The sequence below is a fragment of the Hyperolius riggenbachi genome, chromosome 3, assembly GCF_040937935.1.
Source record: "Hyperolius riggenbachi isolate aHypRig1 chromosome 3, aHypRig1.pri, whole genome shotgun sequence".
Lineage (NCBI taxonomy): Eukaryota > Metazoa > Chordata > Amphibia > Anura > Hyperoliidae > Hyperolius > Hyperolius riggenbachi.
Window position 1 is genome coordinate 378,761,069 of NC_090648.1, and position 23,531 is coordinate 378,784,599.

The 23,531-nt window shown below is 45.7% G+C and overlaps 1 protein-coding gene across 4 annotated transcripts in view; it reads right to left on the minus strand.

Moving 5' to 3' along the window:
* Nucleotides 1-11,901: 11,901 nt before the first annotated feature.
* The window catches only part of PEX26 (peroxisomal biogenesis factor 26), a 69,167-nt gene continuing 57,537 nt past the window's right edge, over nt 11,902-23,531 (minus strand). Inside the window, exons 5-7 of one of the 4 annotated variants that reach the window (XR_011030494.1) lie at nt 19,666-19,815; nt 18,043-18,587; nt 11,902-11,990 (exon numbers count right to left, since the gene is read on the minus strand). Coding sequence is in view for 2 of the 4 variants with exons in the window: in XM_068277301.1 (XP_068133402.1) it covers nt 18,499-18,587; nt 19,666-19,815 (239 nt within the window). In the remaining 2 variants the exon portion in view is untranslated. Of the gene's footprint in view, nt 11,991-18,014; nt 18,588-19,665; nt 19,816-23,531 lie in introns of those variants that run through there. The other 3 variants (XR_011030493.1, XM_068277301.1, XM_068277303.1) reach the window with 3 other exon arrangements.

The following is a 23,531-nucleotide window of genomic DNA, read 5'->3' on the forward strand; positions in this document are numbered from 1 at the left end:
CTGACCTCATTAAGCCAATCAGAGGCCTCCCAGCCTAAACCCTGGCTCCCAATCACAGAAAGGAACACTGGCCAGCCCCCCTGGTATAATAAGGAGGGCTGCCATGATGAGACAGATCGTCCTGGCTTGCTGAATGCTTCCTGAGAGACATGCTCCTGCTCCATTGCTGGTGCCCTACAAAGGGCTGTACATAGTTATAAACCTAAGCTGTTCAGTGATTAACCACTTCACTATCACTACAGTATAGTTAAATCATTCATTTGCTTGATTGATGTCATAAATGTGACATTAAGAGTGTGTGCTACAGTGCTGCTGCAGCTGCCTGCTATGTGATTGTGTGTGTGTTGTACACACACCAGGCCAGGTGCTGCCTGCCTGCCACGAGCAAACACGTGCAAAGTGCCACGTGCAAACACATGCACAGTGCAAACACGTGCAAAGTGCAAACACGTGCAAAGTGCAAACACGTGCAAAGTGCAAACACGTGCAAACTGCAAAAATGTGCAAACACGTGAAAACACGTGCAAAAATGTGAAAACACGTGCAAACCCCTTTGCACATGGCACTTTGAACGTGTTTGCACGTGTTTGCACTTTCCACATTTTTGCACTTTGCACGTGTTTGCACTTTGCACATTTTTGCACGTGTTTGCACATTTTTGCATGTGTTTGCACATTTTTGCATGTGTTTGCGTGTGTTTGCACATTTTTGCATGTGTTTGCACGTGTTTGCACTTTGCACATTTTTGCATGTGTTTGCACATTTTTGCATGTGTTTGCGCGTGTTTGCACATTTTTGCATGTGTTTGCACGTGTTTGCACTTTGCACATTTTTGGGGGATACTGGGGTCGGATATCCGAATCGGATTCGGATAGGAAAATTTTGAATTCGGATATCCGACCCGGATCGGATAGCGGGTATCCGGATCCGAATCGGATTTTGAAAAGGGGTATCCGAGCAGCACTATTTCCCGCATCTCAAAGGCCCCTCCTCCAGTGCTGCCCTGTAGCTGCAGCTCAGGTAAAATTGCAGAGTAGCACAACAGATCATGTTATTAAATGGTGGGTCAGGTTTACACTCCCTTTCACTGTAGAGGGGTGCTATGCTGCAGCATACCTCTTTATGGCACCTGACAGAAGTATGCAGCATTAAAGCGCCTCACAATAAAGAACAGGAGAGTTTAGATGTGTTTGGCCACTGGAGTAGTTAGAATACCATGCTTCACTGTGCTATTCTGAATGTAGGGAGAGGCAGTGGTGTAGCTAAAGAGCTGTGGGCCCCGATGCAAGTTTTACATTGGGGCCCCCAAGCTCTCTATACATAACAATTGATACGGCGCACCAAAACCTGCCAATGGCAACTACAGTGTCAGGGGTACAAGAAGGGGATGGGAAACAGTTTGTTAATGATCACTACTGTTCAAAGTATCTATAGAAGTGATTATTAGGAGCACAGGACCAATAGAAAGCTAATTCTGCAGTTGAGGAAGGGCCCCTCTGGCCCAAGGGTCCTGATGCAGTCGCAACCTCTGCACCCCCTATTGCTACGCCCCTGGGGAGAGGGTTTCAGTGGTGTCACTTGCTGGTTTTCAAACGTATTTGCATTATATCAAGGGCTCAGCATAAAAAAAAGCCTGGGCAGCGTAAGGTTATTTAATAATGGTGACTAGTGTGCAGTAAATATAAATATCTATCTATCTATCTATCTAGGGAACACTGAACATCTACTAAAGCTTATGACAGTCACACAACTTCTTATCAGCACCTGAGCAGTGTGCTGCCCTGTCAGCCTCCCCTCCTGCCCAGAAGATTATTTATTAACATACTTTCTTTCATGGAGGTCAGCACCTCTGCCCTGGGATTCTGAGGAGGAAGTTCTGGGGAACAGCAGCCGTTAATAACGGGAGAAGAGGAATGTGATCGTTGCTAGACACACAGAAGCAGGGGAGTGTTTGTAACAATATGTCAGAGACACGTTCAAGCAGACACACAAAGAGAACAAGCATCTATAAAGGCAGACCATACTTTGCAGTTTTCACTTCCTTCCTACCAGCTTCCGAGGCTAAAGAAACGCTTGAACTAGTGATGGGTCGTTCGCGAACGAGCCGGCTCTTTGTTGTGAACGACAAGAGCCGACTCTCAGTTTTGAAAGAGCCGATGCCTCAGCCGCCCCACAGAGCTCTGCTTTGCTGTGTAATAAAGGGCGCTGAGGCATGCTGAGAGATGTAGTCCTCCTCGTGCAGCTTGTAGGAGTGTATGGGGCGGAGCAGAGCAGTAGCAGGAGGGATTGCCCCAGCCAGAGAAGCAATCTGGAGTGGTCATGGAGACGGGGGCGGAGCTTTTACTCAGATTCTGAGTGGTGTCTAGTGATATTTAATGAAGAGCCGATTGAGAGCCGTAAGAGCCGGCTCTTTAATGGGAGCCGATTCAGAAGAGCCGATTCTCCAAGAAGAGCCGGAATTCCCATCACTAGCTTGAACCATCTCCTGTATCTCCGCCCCTCCGAATTTCCGATTGGCAGGAGCAAGGAGGAGGGCGGGGACACAATGGATTGCAGTGTTGCTATTGGCCAGGCTTCTGGAGGAACTATTTAATGACAGCAGGCAGAGCTGCGATGATGCAGACACTGTTCCTGTCACATTAGGAAAGTTGCCAGCCCTGTCCCCGTCTGTAGCCGCCGCTGCTGCACACACAGACGTGCTTCTATGTGCAGAGCAAAGCGAGGGGCGGCTGCAGACAAACATGGCCACTATTGTGGGGGATTTCATAGTAGCTGTTGGGACACTGTTAACCCGCCCTTCCCTAGGCTTCGCCCTAGTCCCCGGCCTATGAGGCCTGCCCACAAATCCGGCCCTGTTCACAGTGGGACGTACAGGCGCACGTTAGAGCAGCCTATAACGCACCCCCACCGCACAGCAATGAAAAATCAATGGACTGTTCACAGTGCCCACTCTGCGTTACACAGTAACGCTTCACGTCAAGACAACGTACTGCATGCAGCACTTTATACGCGGCTAAGCCGCGTTAGACTGTTTGCACATGCTCAGTACGGGTGTTTTATTTTTATTTTAGGGGCGGAGAGGAGGCAGAGAGAGGCCGCTACGTAGCCAGGCACATGGCTACTTGGCATTCACTGCACTTGCAGTGTTTACTCTTTGGAGCGGCCGCTGATTGGCTGGCGGGACCACGTGATGCGGAGAGCTCCGCAGCGCCTCCGACAGAGCAGGCACACCAAGAGCTGCTTGTAACGCGGCTCTTGGTAGCATCCTGCTCCAACACCACCAGGCGTTGCGTTAGAGGCACGTTATGTGCCCTATAATGTCCCCTAAACGCAACGTCCTGGTTTGTAAGTAGCCTCAAACATGCCTAGCATTTTTTGGAGCATTTTTGTGTAGCAGATTTTATATTTTGTTACAGTAAAGCTATAACTGAACAGCTTCTGTAACAAAAGCGCTTGGAAAATCGCTCTGCTCTAGCGTTTTTTCAGAGCACTTTTCCACTTTCCTATACTTAACATTGAGGCAGAAACATCTCAGAAATCTCAAAAATGCTGCAGGACCAGAGCTTGTATTTGAGGGAAAGGCTGTATTTACAGTGGGACGTTGCGTTTTAATGCGACATTAAACTCGCAACGGGTCTGCGTTAAGAGGTAACGCACTGCAAGCAGTGAGTTACCACAAGGCAACATTTTTTAATGTGACTTTACCATCGCACTGTGAACGGTCCATAGGATTAGAATTGCAGTGTGGTGAGCTGCGTTATAAGACTTTATAATGTGCACCAGCCTATTGAAGTACATTAGCCAAGCGGTTTTCTATCCCCAAGTGGTTTAACAAATGCTCAGAACCTCTCTTGGTGTTCACCAGCCCTAACACTAGCCCCCCCAACCTCCTCCTCTGCTCTGCCCAACACTGACCTTCCCTCCCCGATGCCTAATACTAACCTATCCTCTCCAATACCAAACACTAACCTCCCCAACTTCCTCCTCTCCTCTGTCTAATATTGACCGTCCCAACTTTCTCTTCTCCTCTGCCTAACACTGACCTCCCCAACTTCCTCCTCTCCTATGCCTAACACAAACCTCCCCTCTAGGGTTGAGCTCTCGGATAAGAATAGTTCCGAAGTTTTGCATCAGAATTTGGCCGTTTCATGTAAAATCACAAACCGCGTTCCGTTCTGAAAATTGGTTTAGGAAACAATTTTCAGCTAACAGCATTAACACTGTGGAAATTGACACTAAAGTGGCAGAATGAGCAGTTTTGCACATTAATGGGAGGTGCAGGGGCCCAGGGCATCCCCTGCCCTTGTCCCCTGGCCCCCGATCCATTTGAAAACTACCCTAGCATGTCCTCCGGGGAATACCCAGCGGCCATTTTGCTCGTGTCACTGTTTGCCAAAAATTCTTGTTTCAGAAGCCAATTTTCATGTTGCTAACCAGTGCAATACAGATGCAGAGGTTGTCCATGGCCGTTCAGCGCTAGGAGTTCATGAAATGATGGGTGCACAGTTCGAACATGGTGGGTGCATGGACCCTCAGAGGATACTAACATGGGATCACTTCTGAGGATACTGGTGTGGGATTATCTAAAGGTAAGTTTTTCTTTTTTTGTCGTCATGTTTTTATTTCTTTGCATACATGGGCAAGGGGTACATCTGAACCTCTATACCCATTTCACCTGGGGAGGAGCAGGCATCCAGGGATCTGCTTGTTAAATGGGAACCCTGTATGCCATCATGAACCCCTCCCCATGGCATAAGCGGCTCTCACATCCTCCAGGGCACGGGAGGTGGGAAAGAACCTCATGTCCATGGATTGGACAAGGGCTCTGGGGGAGAGGGGGAGGCTTGATCGCCCCTCTCCTCCACAGGCCCACCATACTATGGACCATGCGGGCTGGTATAGCTCAGGGTGTGTAGCCCTAAGCGGTCTGGGCTCCGCATGCAGACTATGCCAGCCTGCATGGATGACAAGGGGTTAAAGAGGCTTGGGGGGGGGGGGGGGGGGGAGAGACCCATGCTGTATTTTCATGAAATGTATATGAAACTCAGAATGCAGTACAGTGTACTACAGCAAAATGTCATTTTACAGTTAAAACATTTTTTCCTATGAAACGTTAAAATCTATTTTCTCAAAAACTACCTTTTTTTACGTTCCCACTGTTCTCTGTAACATACATGGCTTTGCTATTAACCGTCGAATTTGGCGTCATTGAATTGAATAGAAAATGCCTTCGGAACACGAAATTTGAAATTTTCCTGCAGAACACTGACATTCGACGAAATCGAAACTGTTACTCTAATCACACCTACTCCCCTCTGCCTAATGTTAATCTATCCTCTGATACCAAACACTAACCTCCCCTATCTGATGCCTAATGGTACCCACTATTAATACAATTATTTTTATACAATCTTACAAAATAAATGTAGTACAAGGGTAAACTGAGTGAATATACTTTCCAATTGCAAAGGGTTGAAAAGTTATTTTAAAGTTAATTGAATAACGGCCAAAGTGTTTCTGAGTTGCAAGTCAATTAGGGCATTTTCCATGGGTGACCAGGAGCATTAGGGCGTCTTGCCCAAAGACTTGTTACTGTTTTACGTACTGGCTTGAGTCGGGATTCAAACCCTAGTCAAAGGCTTGACTCCCACATCAAAGACAGCACCTTTAAAGCCTGTAACCACTAAGCAATTTCTATGATGATTTTTCCAACAAACTGTTATTTTGAGTGACAAGCATCCGTTTCCGCGATCTTGAGACCAGGCGCGCAATTATGCATGCAAAGGACTTTTGGCGATGTGCAGCGATAACAACCGTCATGGTGGATCTGATCCTTAAGATCACTGATAACTCCGTGCAAAGTACTGCGATTGCCTTGACTTCCCATTCGCGTTAGTGGTGTGATGTCACGTGTACTTGCAGGCTGGCTGATAAATCGGGGAACACTCATCGTGCGGGGGGGGGGGGGGGGGAGAGGGTTGGTGGAGGTGTCACTGGGATCCATCTTCCTGCATTGTCAGGTGAGTATTTAGCTTCAGTCTTAAAAGAATATAACAGCAGGATGCGATGGATGGAGGAGCGGTCTCTGAATTATGGCCTCCAGTTGGTCACTGACACAGCAAGTAGCATTGTTTTGGGCCATTCTGTAGGAGGTTACTGGTGTCATCACTACTGGACATCATCACTGGTAGACTGGTAGAAAAAAATTGGCATTCCTAGACTTCTTTTCTGAATGTATCTGCAGTGGTGTGGGGAACCTCTTTAGCAAACAAATCAGTGATCGGTCACTCAAACAATATAGCTTTAATAACAGAAGTTAGTAAGAGACCGTCAAATTCTTCCATGATTGTAAACCTTGTCTGTCAATTCCTTTTGCAGCGCCTGTGCTATAATATTAAATTGAAGGGCAGATAAGGTTTGGCTGATGCCTTGTCTCATTTCCAGTAGGACTGTTTACGGGAGTTGGTATCACTGGTGGATGCACTATCAACACAAGTCCCTAAACACTTATTGGATATCACGCTCCCAAAATGGCAGGTTGAATAAGGCAATCCTTGTTACCTGCCGTGTGGGGAAAAAGCCTATTCAAGTGTATGTGCAAAATAGTCGGTGATGGAAGGTATACAATCATCCCACTTGCATAACTTGACATCTCTTTTGGTCCTAGCTCTTCTCTTTAAACTGAGGGGGTGAAGGGATCAATCGAAAGTCTTCTTGGTGCACAAAGTTGATAAGGGCCTCTGGTTATAAAAAGCTGGCCATTCACCTTCTCTTTGCTAACATATTTCACACTCTTTATAACATTTTTCAGAACAATCACAAGAGATACTTATTTAAATTGGCTTTTGCGTTTGTCTTGTGTGTGGCTTTTTAGGCAAGTTATTGAGTCCTTGCACTGACCTTCGAGGGTGTTTACAAGCGAAGGTCGTGTCCGGTTTACAAGAGGTCCTTCATGTTTACATCCTGTATCAAAGGCTGACCACAGGGAAATATTAACGATCTTTTGTTTGTAAAACACATTTAACCATTTCATCCCACAAATTATTTTCACTTAGGATGGAAGAGGAATTTTAACATTTCAGCACTCCTCCCATTTATTTTCCAATAACGTTATTACTTAACACATCTATTTTTTTTTTTTTTTTAGAACAAATTAGGCTTTTGGGGGTAATTAATGTATTCTCTTTGCAAAAAAAAAAAAAAAAAAAGGGGGGGGGGGGGGGAATGAAAAAAATACATTTTCACCAAGTTCATCCATTATAAAATGCTAAATAAAATCTCGAGATGCTAGCATACTACTCCCTCTGTATAAATCAGACGTGAAGCCACATCTGGAGTATGGGATATAGTTTTGTGCACCACACTATAGAAAGGACATTGGATTGTACAACAAACAAGGGGACGTGATCTGCATATGGAGGAAAAAAGTTTTTACCATCTATTTAGAAAAGGGTCCTTCACAGTAAGTGGTTAAAACTCTATATATGCATTTAAAGAGGGCTAGGATGGGATGCTTTAGCTTGGATGCTGATATTGTACATGAATGGTGAATTTTGTGATTGTACATTTGAATGGATAATGATTATGAATAAAGCTGCGGCCCTTAAAATGCCAGTTGAGTATCAACGTGGTTTATGTGAAGGTACGCATGTGTAATACCTTTAGTATTGCTCAGGAGCTTTAATCCCATAAGACTGTCACCATTATGTCACTGCTACAACATGTAGTAAGGATTGGAGATTAGGCACCTGCAAGGGATCACTGACAATATGGATGCTAAGGAAGCTGGGTATTGAAGCTAGGTACTTTTTCAGTACCACGACATACAATAGCCTGCGATCAACTGATATTTCTCTAGCAATAACTAGCATACCCAGCACAACTGAAGTAGGCTAACTAGAGACTGCGCTGGGATTTTCCTGTATTCTTTTTCTCCAACTAAAACGCTGGAAAACAGTATCTGCAACCAATCACAAGCTCTTCATGTTGTCTGGGTCGCCGCTATATTTGATACATACCACGCCAAAATTATTAAGGTTACTAATGGCAACACCAGCTATGTTGATCCTTTTAGTGGAACCTAAAGTAAGAATGACATAAGTTGTCAATGTTTATTCCCTTTAAAAATAGACAATTCACTTGAAAGCAATGCTTATTGTTGGGTGTCAGTAGTGTGAGCCACATCCAGAACAAGCATTCAGCGACAGGAGCCAAAACATCTGACCTGCATATTGGTTCTGGGGAAGGGACTTTGAAGGTAGAGGATCTGCATCACAGCCTGGACAGCAGTAGTTTGAATTAATGGAAAATCAGACATGGAACATTTCATATTCTTCTCACTTCAAGTATTGAATATCTCAGTTGCAACTTAGCAATGCTTCTTTCTATAAAGAAAGATGGAGGACAACAGAATAAGGGCAGAAGCCTGTGACCATTTCTCTAATCTGGTGGACATGTACAGCTACATCCATAATTCACAGAAAAAAAAATATGCAAAAGTACTTTATTCATGACACAAAATTAAAACAAGGACTTTAAAAATAAGTTTCCAGCACAAATAGTCACATTGTAGTATCTGAGCAAGAAGCTGCACAAGGCAATTAAGTAACATAGAGATCAACTCCAAAGCAGGTATTACTATGTTGTGTGATGTATGGCTTTAAAGCAGAACTAGTCACCACATATCCTGTTGCTAAAATGAATGCCCTGCATTTAATTTAGCATGAAATAAACTACATCTGTTATGGGCCCCTAGAGTGTATAGGTGACACAGTTTTGCCTAACCTGCTTTTCTTGTTATATTCCTCTAAACCTATGGTTGCCAGACAAGTCTACTTTGAGATGGGGAATTCAGGGAGGTGGTACTGGCTGCGTATAGTGTAGGAACGAAGGATACAGTGAATACTAATATATGCAGCAAGTACAGGGAAGCTGTGTTAAGTGTTGCAGCATTGAATAATGGGGTGTAAAGCTAGTTCCACACTAGGCTGGGTTGAAAATGTTGGTGGTCACAGTGGATCCAATGTACAATATGCTGTGCCAGTCCACTTTTGTCTTGGCAACTGTTGGTGTCCACTAGACAGCAAGGGAAACCATAGTGGACATGTCCATTTTCAATGTTGTGTCTGAAAAAATCATGCAGAATGGGACAAAGTGTTCTGCTACTGCCATGGAGACAGATACATTGAAAAAAGTGATGGTCTGGTCTAAGGAAATGCATGGAGAAGCATGTGGTCAGTTTGGTCAGGTAATAGATATGCTAGTCATGATTAGGGCTGAGCTCTCTGATTCCGAATTTCGAGTTTGCCATCGGAATTTGGCAGTTCCGAGTATGCACTCGAAACTCGAAAATTCAGCAATTCCGAATACCGAATTCGTGTTTACATTGAAGTCAATAGTGCTAAATCCCGTGGTTAAATTGTGAAGCTCCCTTAAATGCTATCATCACCAAATTTGGCATGTATATTAAGCAGATGAGTAGGAACATGGTAAAAAAAAATTGTGAAAAGACCTTATAGTTTTTGAAATAAACGATTTTAAAGTTTCATAGGAAAAATGTTTTTTTAAACTGTAAAATGACACTGCTGCAGTACAGGTTACTGCATTTCAAGTTTTGTATACATATTGTATACATTTCATGAAAACAGACAGCGTGGGGTCCCCCCTCCCAAGCCTCCTTAACCCCTTGTCCCCCATGCAGGCTGGGATAGCCAGAATGCGGAGTCCTGGCCACGTGGGGAGTCGCACCCTGAGCTATACCAGCCCGCATGGTCCATGGTATGGGGAGGCTCTGGAGGAGAGGGGCAGCCAACATCCCCCTCTCCCCCAGAGCCCTTGTCCAATCCATGGACAAGTGGCTCTTCCCCACCTCCGGTGCCCCAGGAGGAGGTGGGGGGCCGCCGACGTCCTAGGGGGTTCATGGTGCCATCCGGGGGTCCCCTTTAACAAGCAGACTCCGGAAGGTGCCCCCTCCCCAGGAGAAATGAGTATAGGGGTACACGGTACCGCTTACCCATTTCAGCAGAGAGTAAAAAAAACAACAAAAAAAAAACACAACGAAAAAAGTCCTTTATTGCTCTGGTTTAACCAGGGATACTTACCTTGCAATAATCCCAAGCCAGTATCCTCAGTAGTCCCACGCCAGTAGCCTCAGGAGTGGTCCCACGCACCCGCCCAACTCCCGGGGCTGAAGGTCTATAGACAGCCTCTGCAATCTGTATTGCATAAGCTAGAAACATGAAAATTGTTTGCTAAAAACAAGAATTTTCGGCAAACAGTGTCATAAACAAAATGGCTGCTGGTGAATCCCCGTTCCGCGGAGGCCACCTCAGAGTGTCAGATCGAGCGTTATTTCACATAAATAGGTAGGTCCAGGGGACCAGGGCACCTCCTGCTCTGGTCACCTGGACCCACCATCTATGTGAAAAATGGCTGGTTTCGCCACTCCAGTTTGGCCTCCAGCGTTCCGGGATTTCCCAGTGGCCATTTTGATCGCATCACTGTTTGCCAAAATTTCTTGTTTCAAAGGCAACATTTTCATGTTCATAGCATCTGCTATACAGATGCAGAGGCTGACTGTGACCATTCAGTGGCGGGAGTTCGTCGGTGTGGGAGGGTGGTAAGATGTCCTAAGAGGATACTGGCGTGGGACCACTCCTAAGGATACTGGCGTGGAATTTTCGCAAGGTAAGTATCCCTGGTTAATTTAGAACAATAAAGGACTTTTTTCGTTGTCATGTTTTTATTTCTTTTTTTAACTCTGCTGAAATGGGTAAGGGGTACCATGTACCCCTATACTCATTTCTCCTGGGGAGGGGGCGGCTTCTGGGGTCTGCTTGTTAAAGGGGAACCCTGGATGGCACCATGAACCCCCCAGGACGTCGGCGGCCCCCACCTCCTCCTGGGGCACCGGAGGTGGGGAAGAGCCCCTTGTCCATGGATTGAACAAGGGCTCTAGGGGAAGGGGGAGGTTGACCTCCCCTCTCCTCCAGAGCCCCCCCCCCATACCATGGACCATGCAGGCTGGTATATCTCAGGGTGCGAAGCCCCACGTGGCCGGGACTCCGCATTTTGGCTATCCGAGCCTGCATGGGAGACAAGGAGTTTAGGAGGCTTGGAAGGGAGGACCCCACGCTGTCTGTTTTCATGAACTATATACAATATGTATACAGAACTCGGAATGCAGTAACCTGCACTGCAGCAGTGTCATTTTACACAGTTTAAAAAACATTTTTCCTATGAAACTTTGAAATTGAGTTGCTCAAAAACTATAAGGTCTTTTCACAATTTTTTTTTACCATGTTCCTACTCATCTGCTTAATATACATGCCAAATTTGGTGATGATAGCATGTACAGGGGCTTTACAATTAATCGCAAAAGTTGGCACTATTGGCTTTAATAGAAATGCACTCGGAACACGAAAATTCGGAACAAGAAATTTGGTTTTCGCATGCGGTACACAGAATTTCGACGAAATCGGAATTCAGCTGTTCCGATCAGCCCTAGTCATGAGCATGTGCTAAAGCAGGATATGATCACAGCAAATCAGAGCTTTGCAAATCTATCAGCTGATCTAACAAATCTCATGCTTCTCCATGCGTTCTACTAGACATGACCATTACTAATTGAAAAAATGGACATGTCTGGATGGATCCTACAGACGAGGACAACATTGGTTCTATCAACATTTCCGTCCATTGGCCTCCGTTACAGGAAACAGTCTGATTAGCCGTGCAGTGTGAACCCAATCCTTATCCCCTTCAGGAAGTGACAATGCTGGTCACACAACCCTGCAGTAGTCTGAAGGTAGTGTAAAAGTAATAATTGCCTTGAAGCAATAAAGTTTTGCATTCATTTTCCTTGGACTGCAGTCATAGGATTAGGATGGTAATCATACATACCTTCAGGTTTAACGAGAGTAAAATTGTAGTTGGTAATCAGCTGCCAGGGAACAACACCACCGCCATTGGAGGGAAGCAGGTACAAACAACTATGGGAAAATATCAATACTGTGTGAGGGAAGCAGGCACAAGCTACTAGAGGGAAATTATATCTCACCACTGTGTGAAAAAAGCAGATGTAAGCTGTTGCAGGGAAATCTTACCACTGTATGAGGGAAGCAGGCACAAGCTACTGCAGGGAATTTTTACTATCATAGTTACATAGTTATTTTGGTTGAAAAAAGACATACGTCCATCGAGTTCAACCAGTATAAAGTACAACACCAGCCTGCTCCCTCACATATCCCTGTTGATCCAGAGGAAGGCGAAAAAACCCTTACAAGGCATGGTCCAATTATGTGATGAAAGCAGGCACAAGCTACTGCAGGGAACTCTTACCATTGTGTGAGGGAAGTAACCACAAGCTACTGCAGGGAAATCTTACCTTCATGTAAAAGGAAGCATGAACAAGCTACTGCAGGGAAGTGCTACCATTGTGTAAGAGAAGGTGGTACAAGCTACTGCAGGGAAGTGCAACCATTGTGTGAGAGAAGTAGACACAAGCTACTGCAGGGAAGTGCAACCATTGTGTGAGAGAAGTAGGCACAAGCTACTGCAGGGAACTCTCACCATTGTGTGAGGGAAGCAGGCACATTCTACTGGAGAGAAATCTCACCATTGTGAAAGAAAACACTGCAGGAATTTCTCTAGTGATGGGTCCTTAGCGAAAGAGCCAGCTCTAAGAGCCGATGTTTTGATGCGAACGACAAGAGTCAATACCCGTAGGGCCATAGCTAGCAGAGCCGAAGCTTCAGCCACCCCACTCAGCTCTGCAATAAACATACCTCCCAACATTTTAATGGGAGAAAACGGGACAATTAGGCCACACCCCTGGCCACACCCCCAACCCCCTAGTCACGCTCACCCCACACAAAAAAAGTTTTTTTTTGTAAAATAACAATGTTATTTACTCCCAAAAGGGAGTGAGGGTGCCAGTGGGTGAAGAGGAGGGTGAGGGTGGCCATGGGTGAGCAGAGAGAGAGAGGGTGAAAAAGATCGAGGCACCAGCCCGGGATGTGGCATGGATGGCCGCCGCCATTACACTTCTCCCTCCTTCCTAATATGCCCCCCAGTGTCCCCTTCCCCCCGCAGAGTAAAATGAGCAGTGGAGCGGGCAGTAAGTCTTACCACTGCCTATCCGCCGCGTACCGGGATCTCCTCTGATCTTCTCGCTTCCTGCGACGTCACAGGAAGCAGGAAGATCAGAGGAGATCCCGGTACGCAGCGAAAAAAGGCAGTGGTAAGACTTACTGCCCGCTCCGCTGCTCATTTTACTCTGCAAGGGGAAGGGACCACTGGGGGGCATATTAGGAGGGAGGGCGGGAGAAGTGTAATGGCGGCGGCCATCCATGCCGCATCCCGGGCTGGTGCCTTGATCTTTTTTGCCCTCTCTCCCCAGCGTCCGGGACCTGGGGGGGGGGGGGGGCAGCGCGGGACAGCGGGATGGCCCCCCGAAATCGGGACCGTCCTGCCGAAAACGGGGCGGTTGGGGGCCCTGCAATAAAGGGTGCTGAGGCATGCTGGGAGATGCAGTCCTACTCGTGTAGCTTGTAGGGGTGGATGGGGGCAGAACAGAGCAGCAGCAGCAGCTAGAGGAATTGCCTCACGCAGAGAAGCAGACTGGAGTTGGCATGGAGACGGGACCTGGGCTTTTCCTCCGGATCTGTGTATAATATAGGCATTCAGTACTATTAAATGAAGAGCCATAAGAGCCGGCTCTTTAAAGGAAAGTCGAGTCAAAAGAAGAGCCGGAATTTCCATCACTAAATATCTCGCCTTTGTGGGTGGGGCAAATAAATTAATGGAACAAAATCTCACCCTAGTGAAAGTGGAGAGGAACTACTGTACAACTATTAGAGCTCAACCCCACTAGCACCCTTTTCTAAGCGCTAGCGATTGGAAAAAGCTCTTCCTTAAAAGGGCCACACACCATACAATTGTTTTAAATATCTGTTCAATTCAAGAATAGAGATGGCCCGAAAGGTTCGACGGCGAACTTCGGTGGTTCGCGTTCGCGGTGAATCGCGAACTATATGCGAGTTCACTGTACTCAAAGGCAGACCGGGCACTGTTCACATATACTGCTTTTAATTCATCATCTTCATGCCATAATTGTTACAGAAACATCATTCACAAGTGTTACATCAAACCTTAAGATGGTGGTGGTGCTGGGGTTCACAGGGTTCGGGTGACCAGGGTGATGGGAGGACGGCACCTTATACTACATCGTTAGGGTCAACTTTGATCCTCTACATCACAGTCAGCAGACACAGGGTAGCGAATCAGGCTACACTCCCTCCTGGAGGCCCCCCCCCCTAATAAAACGCAGGCAGCGTCAGCCTTTTCACGCACTCGTGTGGCTGCAGTAATTAGAGAAGGGAGAGAACCTGCTGACATAGGGAAAGCTTAGTTAGGCTCTTGTGTTAGGCTTGTTAGCTTGCTCCTTGCTGATACTTATTGCTAAAAAGCACTCCTCATCCTCAACAGCTCTTTTGAGAGCTAATGTTGTTCTTGCGATCTATTTTTTTTGTGTGTGTGTATGTCCCACAGAAACTTGGTGTTGCATATACAGCCCTGTCAGTCAGTCACAGCTGCTGGACCTTGGCCCCTTGGTAATTCCTACTGTGCCACTGCCAGGCCCAGCACATTCAGTGACTACCTGTGTGTGAGACAGCTGAACATTTGTAATACCAATCCCTGCATACCAGTTCAGTAGTGCACCTACCTACATGACCGCAAGCAGTGTTATATTATATACCAGTCAGTCACTGCACCTGTTCATGGTACCTGTGTGTGACAGCTGCACATTTGTAATACCAATCACTGCATACCCCTACCTGTTCAGTGCAACTACCTATGTGAGCGCACGCAGTGTTATATACCACCAGTCACTGCACCTGTTCACGGTACCTGTGTGTGTGACAGCTGCATATTTGTAATACCAATCACTGCGTGGAAAGACCAAGACCCGTGTAGGGACGACTTCCTTACGAAGACACATGATGACAAAGCACAAACTGAAATGGGATGACCACCTGAGGAAAAGCAGCACAAAAGGAAAGCCACACACCGCAGTGGAAGATACCAGGCCGCAATTATTTCTCAAAAAAGGTGATATCCAAACTGTACTGTGATGTTGAAAGGCAAGTGGTGTCATCTCTGGCACACAGCGTTGGGTCAAGGGTCCATCTGACCACGTGGTCTGCAAAGCATGGTCAGGCCTGCCCGAAGACTAAGTCAATCCTCACACATAGCATCTCTGCCTGCACGCCCTGTGACTACCTGCCCCAAGACTAAGGCTACGTTTCCACTGTAGCGTTACATTTTCGCCTGCAAAAAATCGTATAAGATTTTTCTGATTGGTGAAAATTCGCATGTAAATTTGTACGCGTTTTTATGCGAATTTTCGTACGCGAAAATTCGCATTAGTTACATATGCATAATCTGCTTAGTAACAGCTTAGTCATGACTGCTGACAACTTCCTGTAACCATGGATCTAATGCGAATTTTCGGACAAGTAACACGAAAATTCGCATTGCCTATACAAAGCATTGTACGCGAATCGTACGCGATGTCCGAAAAAATTATACAGGACCTCAGATTTTTTCACGCGTACGAACGCGTACGAAAATTCGCATAGAGTGGAAACGGCTGCATTGACTAACATTAGTTTTAAAATCTATGCAAATTTTCTGAGCAGAAAAACTGACACAAAACGCACAAGTGGAAACCTAGCCTAAGTCGTTACCTACACAGCATCTCTGCCTGCAGGCCACTTGACTGCCTTATCCGCCACCACCAACAGGGTCCAGGACTCCAGACAGATTCCTGAATTTTTAAGCCATTGCTAGCAGCGGCCGCTATAATAATTTTTCTGGTGCGTGTACATGCCTGCCTAATTTTTCTGGCTGCACTGCAGCTGCAACAACAAAACAAAAGGCATGTACATGTGTCAATTCCCCTTCGTGATCGTTACCTTGCTGTGGTGAAGGGGCTTGTGTATCACAATAAAGCAATGAACGACGGCTATATGAGTGTCCCGGGGGGGGGGGTTCGGGGGACAGACCAAATTCGACCAGCTGGACAGTCACTGTTCTGTCATTGAGCTACCATATGGGCTTGAAAACCGCCATGGCCTGCACGCTCGCCATAGTGTGCACTAATTCCACTACCTGATTGATGTATACACATGCAAGATGTTTTAAAGCATATTAGGCCTCCAATTTAGCATGCAATGTGGTTTCTGCCCTTAAAACGCTGCTGTGCGTCAAATCCAGATTTTTCCCCGGGACTTTTGGCGTGTATCCCACTCCGCCATGCAAAAACTCAGATGTTAGACCCCTTGAAACATCTTTTCCATCACTTTTGTGGCCAGCATAAATGTTTCTAGTTTTCAAAGTTCGCCTCCCCTTTGAAGTCTATAGCGGTTCGAAAAGTTTGCGCGAACTGAACTTTTCGCAGAAGTCCGCGTTCGAGGTTCGCAAACCTAAAATTGGAGGTTCGAGCCATCTCTATACAAGAATTGCAATCAAATTTTCTGACCGATTGTAACATTTAAAAAATATGACCAATGTACCAGACACGTTCAGTTTTTCCCCAAGAATGATAAAAATTATTGTAAACTCAGAGAAAATTGCTAGGGTGCGTATATTAATGAATTGACAATCTAACACACACCATACAATCTTTATAAAAATTTCCAGCATTCCGGATCGATTTAAAATGAAAAAGCTTTCGATTTTTTTGGAATCATATTTATCGAATTGCCGTAAAATCAGATCATTTTATTGTATCGTGTATGGCCAGCTTAAGGCAATGCTACGGTGAATTTTTATAAAATCACATCGCTCAAGTGGGATCACATACATAGCATTACATAAGCAAGAGCTTTTCAAATCACAAAGCGCTCAGAAAAGCGCTCCTAGTGGGTTTCTGGCCTTACATTGCTTTGTAAAGGTAACACTGAAATGACTTCAGGGAAATCTTACCATTGTGAGAGAGGAGGTGACACAGACAATTTTGTTAATGGATATATATTAAAAGTCTTAAAGACACTCTTAAGCCAATCTAAAATCTCCTTTCTACCTTCTATTTATGTTAAGCAGTATTAGTAGGCCTAAAATGCTGCATTCCCACGGCAGAACGAGGGGTTCAGACTTCCCAAATCCCGGGGCAAACATCCACGACTTTCAAAGTCGTGGATTTTGCTGCCCCGAGAGGCAGAGCTTTGAGCTGTAGCTCTGCCTCTATGAACGTCAATCTTCCCGCGGATCTCCGCCTCTCCCCGCCCCTCTCTGTGAAGGGTAACTGAAAGGGGCATGGAGAGGCGGCGATCGGCGCAGATTGACTACAGTAGTAGCAGAGCTACAGCGCTAAGCTCTGCCTCTTACAGGAAGCGTTGCCTAAAATTTGCCCCGAGGATTTGGGGGGTCTAAACCCCTTGTTCTACCGCGGGAATGTGGCGTTTTAGGTCTACTGATTCTGCTTAACATAAATAGAAGGTAAAAATGAAATTTTAGATTGGCTTCAGAGTCTCTTTAAAAGCATCCAACACCCCAGTGACCACTCACAACTGAAATATCATTTATAGGTGGAACTTCCCATTAATTACATAAATTCAGTTACATTTTGCAGGAATCAGGTTTTCATAAATTAACACATTTAAAATTAAAAAGCAAATAATGGTCCCCTTGTATAAAACAGAAGTCTATGATTAGGAGTATGCCCTCATCATATAAATTCTAATAACAAGCAGCCCAGAACACCAGGTCCCGATTCACCAAAGTGCGGTAATATTACGGTGGATAGGTAGCGCATGGCAAATTACCACCAGGGGAGCACCACCCGTTGACCTATTGGCACCACGAATGTTGCTATGGTAACGTGCATTACCATAGCAACATGCACATTATCCCAGCAACGCGTGAGGCGCTAAAAGGTTGACGGGCGTTGCTCCCCTGGCACTATTAACGGTAAAACTGCCGATGGGTGAATCAGGGCAAATCTCACCAACCTTATTCTCCTTTGGCCAAGCGACTCACCTCGCATTCATGGCAGTCCTGCAATAATTAAAGGGACCCGTTACAAAAAAAAAAAAAATATCTGTTTCAAAAGTCTTTGTTGCAAACTTCCTTTTTCATGACTCAGATTTCATATCAGTCTTACAGCCGAAAAAAAAAAAAAAGAAAGAAAATGCCATACTTGCAACCGCCCACCGCCCCCCTAAAACAGTTTGACAAGCATCAGTGATTTTTCACAGTACATCCGGCTCTATGATGAGCGAAGGTGCTGTGCAGCTCTTTCCCAAATGCAGCAGTATTTCAGAAACAGGTTCAGGCAAATCTGTGGTGTTTTTATGGCACAAAGAATGAAATGAACCCATTTACATGGTCCATAAAAGCATCCAAAAATGTAAAGGGGAAGCATTTTGTTTTGTACACAGTAATCAGTAGTTTTACAGTTTGTAGTAGAATAAACTGGGAGAGTCCTTGGGAAATTCAAACAGAGGGATTCCTAGACAGGCTGGTGGCAATATGTCGCAGGAGGAGAAGTAGATGATTTATGGGACCTTGGGACATCGGAGATGCTGAAAGACAAGTAGAACCTTGTTAATGTTACGGATAATGATAATGCACTTGAATGAAGAACAATGCCCCAGTTCATACAATAAAAATTTCAGCCACCCACCATTCAAAGCCACCCTCTTCCACCACGCCTCATGTCTTACAATGCTGCTTTATCTAGAATATGGAGAATACATTTTCAAAGGCTGAACTATTTTCCATGCTTTCTGAACAAGAAATGATCTGTGAACATGGCACCCCTCCCCTCTCAATGCAAAACAGGACCATTAAACCTGTATGGATTACTGTAATGCGTTATATACTTCTGTGCTCAACTCTTCCCATGTCAGCAGCCACTGCACAAGCACTCACTGTTAGCCTGAAGTGTAGCTTCAGCTAGTTTGCAGTAAATAAAGGAAGCAAAATAAATAGGATTGTAGGTAAATCAATTGATGCTCCTGTGATTTCAGATGAAATCTGCTGAAATTAAGTTTGCAGTGTGGTGATGGAATTTATCACTAAGCGATCGAATTCTGATTGGTGAGGGATCGATTGGTTTGGCATACAAGTCCATAATCAAACCAGTTTTTTGATACTTACCTCGAGAGGTAGAAGACTCTAGATCCTAGAGAGGCTTCCCCCGTTCTCCTTAGCCAGGCCGATCCAGCAATGGGACCCCGAATGTGGGCCGCACTAAGTCTGTGCAGTAGGATGCACCTGCTGTGGGTCCGGCGGATAAAGCAGAGCCCAATCGGGTTTGTGCTACTGCGCAGGCAGCTCCCATGTGAGCAGTAGCATAGACTGATCAGGTTCAGCTTATTCCGTCGGAGCCCAGTGGATGCCTCTCTAGGATCCCGAGCCTTCCCCCTCCCAAGGTTAGTACCCCACATGGACACTAAGTCTCCAATTCACGATCCGCAATCATGTGATTATGTATCACTTCTGTTTCCTGTGTAGGTGAAAGAGGAAAATGTGAGACATATTCACATGATTGTAACCAGCCAAAGACAAACGAACAACAAATTCTACAAGGACTGAGAAAATGAATCATGTTCTGCATCATCTATGTTGAGCCTCCTGTGGTTCTCATCAGTTTCTCACCTGGATCCAGACGCAGTATTATAACAGCCATCAGGAAGAGCGCCACTAAAACACGATGTAATGGGATCCTGCGCAGCCACGTCACCACTACACTCAGTGACCCGTGCAAGAGCCGCAGCACCTGCCGTCTCACCTGAACAGTTCCTGTAACTACAAAACACAATAATCAGCTGAGAGACCAATACAAAACAGATTTCCAGCAGACATGCAAGACATTTATATACAAATTTCACTTCAGACCAATTGCTAAATTGCTGTCTCCCAGTCCAATCTCCCGCTGGACGACCCGGTACATCTCGGAAGTCATGCTCAGCTGCGCACGTCCCCCCCACCGCTCTGCCGTGGACACGAGCGGATTGCGCCTGAGCAGTACTACTGCCCAGGCACAGAATGCTGCCGGCTGCGGGAGTGCTACGGGGGAGTGTGTGCTGCTGGACTGCGTATGCTGACCGGCAAATTTACCAGGTCACCTAGCAGAGGATCAAGGCAGTCTGGCAGGACTACAAGGGAGCGATCAGCCTGAAGGGGACTGGAGGAAGTCCCAGGTACACGTTAATTTAGTAAATGGATTACAAGCCATATCGGCATCTAAAATGTAACCTCTAATAAAGCTTGTAATTAAAGCAGGGTATTAAAAACAAAGGTTATGCCAAAACCTCCTTGCAATAAGTGAAATGTCTAGAGATGGGGATGGGGAAGGGGGAGGTGCTGCATACATCATCCCCCTGGTTTCTATACAGGCAAGTGCTTCAAGTTACATCTAATAAACTTATACAGTATCTCACAAAAGTGAGGCAAAGTGGAAGATCTGATACTTTCACACAATGTAAAGTAGTCAGTTTAAAGCGAACCTGAACTCAGAACGTCCTCTCTGCTCTAAAAGATAAGCAATAGCATAATAAAAACCTTTAAACAAAAAAACATTTCTTTGTTACAGCTGATACAAATCCTACAACAAATCTGCAGTGTGTCTACTTCCTGATTCATGGAAGCAGACATATTGTTAACATCCTGGGCTTTCAAATGAGCTTATATGCCATCTCTGCCATGGCTGTCATGTGACACAGGGGAGAGATCAAATTACAATAATATACAATACAATAACATTTCTATAGCGCTTTTCTCCCATAGGACTCAAAGCGCTTAGGCTCTCTCAGATTCAGTAGTTGGTAGTAGGATGAAGTATTCACACAATAAAAGTTATATTTCTGCAAATGCCAAACTGAACAGGTGGGGTTTCAGTCTGGATTTAAACACGTCCAGGGATGGAGCTGTCCTGATCTGCTGGGGTAAGGAGTTCCATAATGTAGGAGCAGCATGACAGAAGGCTCTGAGACCGAAAGTTTCCAGGTGGACGCTGGGTATGACTAGAGTATTAGAACCTGTGGATCTGAGAATGCAGGGATTGCTACGCAGCTGCAACATATCTTTCATGTATCCAGGGCCCAGATTATTCAGGGATTTAAATGTCATTAGGCCAATCTTGAATAGGACCCTCCATTCTATAGGAAGCCAGTGAAGGGAGTGCAGGACTGGCGTTATGTGGCAGTGACGGGGTTGGTTGGTTAGCAGTCTGGCAGCAGTATTCTGTATCAGCTGTAGGTGGTATAAGACCTTTTTTGGAAGGCCAGTGTAGAGAGCATTGCAGTAGTCCAGTCGGGAAATAATGAAGGCATGAACTAAAGTTGGTAGATCTTCTTGGGGGATGAGGTGCTTGATTTTTGCGATGTTCTTAAGGTGAAAATAGGATAATTTCACCACAGCAGAGATGTGAGTTCTGAAGTTTAAATCCCCATCAATTAGAACTCCCAGGCTACGCACATGATCAGAGCTGCTTAGATCCGTGCCTCCTATTCCCAGTGGTGAAGACTGCAAGTTAAGTTGTTTTGTCATGCGCTGCCCTCCGATCAGAAGGACTTCAGTTTTGTCTGCTTTCAGTTTCAGCCAGTTGTCATTCATCCATTGCTGTAGTTCACGTAAGCAGGCGTTTATAGTTAAGAGTTGGGTCTGTCACACCAGGCTTGAAGGAAAAATATAGTTGGGCGTCGTCCGCATAGCAGTGGTATGTCAGGCCATGTTTTTTGATTAGTTTACCAAGCATGTAACATGTAAATCGTGAAAAGCAGGTGAGAGAGGATTGAGCCCTGGGGCACCCCATACTTAAGTGGTACAGGGATGGACAGGAAGGGCCCCATAGACACTTTTTGGGTTCTGCCACTCAAGGATTGGAACCACTGAAGAACGATGCCCTCAATACCGCAGTATTCCTGCAGCCTGTTTATCAAGATGTCATGATCAACTGTATCAAAGGCTGCAGAAAGGTCTAGCAGTATGAGGATCGAGCACTCTGCTCTGTCTCTTGCCATGAGCAGGTGGTTGCATATTTGGATGAGGGCAGTTTCAGTGCTTTGGTGTTTGCTGAAGCCAGACTGGAATGGGTCATAACTGTTGTTTTGTAGGATTTTGGCTTCTAGCTGGAGGTATACAGCTTTTTCAATTAGCTTACCCAGAAAGGGAAGGTTAGAGACAGGTCTGTAGCTGGATGTGACTTCATCAATTTCTTTGAAGTTTGACCAAGGTGTTATGTTGTCTCTTCTAATGGTCTTCGGCGCTATATTAGGCTCAGATGCTGTAAGTTGGATGGCGGACCTTATAGCGGAGACTTTGTCTGTGAAGAAATGGGCAAATTGGTCACAGAAGTCCTTTGAAGACTTGATATTAAGTTTTTGACATGCCGGGTTGCAGAGTTTTTCCACGGTGCAGAACAGTTGGGCTGGTTTGTTAACTGCATTTGCAATCTCTTGTGATAGAAAGGATGATTTTTTTTCCCTCGATTACCTTTTGGTAGTTCTTCAAGTGGAGGATTAAGGCATGTTTGTCTTCTGGGGACTGAGATTTGCTCCACAGTCTCTCAAGTTTTCGGCCTTGTCTTTTCAGCTCTTTTATAGAGTTATCAAACCACCGTGCATGATGGTGTGAGTAAGATATTTGGTGCACAAAGGAGCAATGGTCTCAAAGGTGGAGGACACACATTTGTTGTATTTAAACACCAGAGTATCAGGGTCCAAGCTGGAGTCAGTCAATTCATCAAAGCTAAGGTTATCTCGGATATGTTGAGGTGTTAGCCCTTTTAAGCGGCAATATTTTATTTGATTCTTGAACTGGTGTTTGACAACTGGTATTGAGAGGCAGGAGTGGATAGTGTGATGGTCTGACCAGGCAACAGGATTAATTTCCACATTGGCTATTGACAGCCCAGTATGGAATATAAGGTCCAGAGTGTGACCTTTCCTGTGAGTAGCAGAGCTGATTGATTGGAAAAAGCCCAGTTCATATAAGGCACGAGGTAGCTCTATTCCAAATTGTGAAGAGGAGTTATCCACCCATGTATTGAAATCTCCAAGAACAATCCATCTGGGGTGTTCCAGTGTTGGTAGTTGAGAAAGCAACCCGCACTCCTCAGTAAGTTGGGCGTGCAAGCCTCAGGATAATTGTAAAGTGTGAAAAGGAGAAAAGGATTCCTGAGAAAAAGAGCTGCACCACCGTTGAAAGTATAACAATGCTTTATTAACCCCTTGAGGACCCACCCTTTACCCCCCCTTAAGGACCAGCGCTGTTTGTTGTGATCTGTGCTGGGTGGGCTCTGCAGCCCCCAGCACAGATCAGGTAGCAGGCAGAGCGATCAGATCGCCCCCCTTTTTTCCCCATTAGGGGGATGATGTGTTGGGGGGGGTCTGATCGCTCCTGCCTGCTGGGTGTTGCGGGAGGGGGGGCGATGGGGGCACCTCAAAGCCCCCCTCCGCGGCGAAATTCCCCCCTCCCTCTCCTACCTGTCCCCTCCCCGGTGATCCGGGCTGCACAGGACG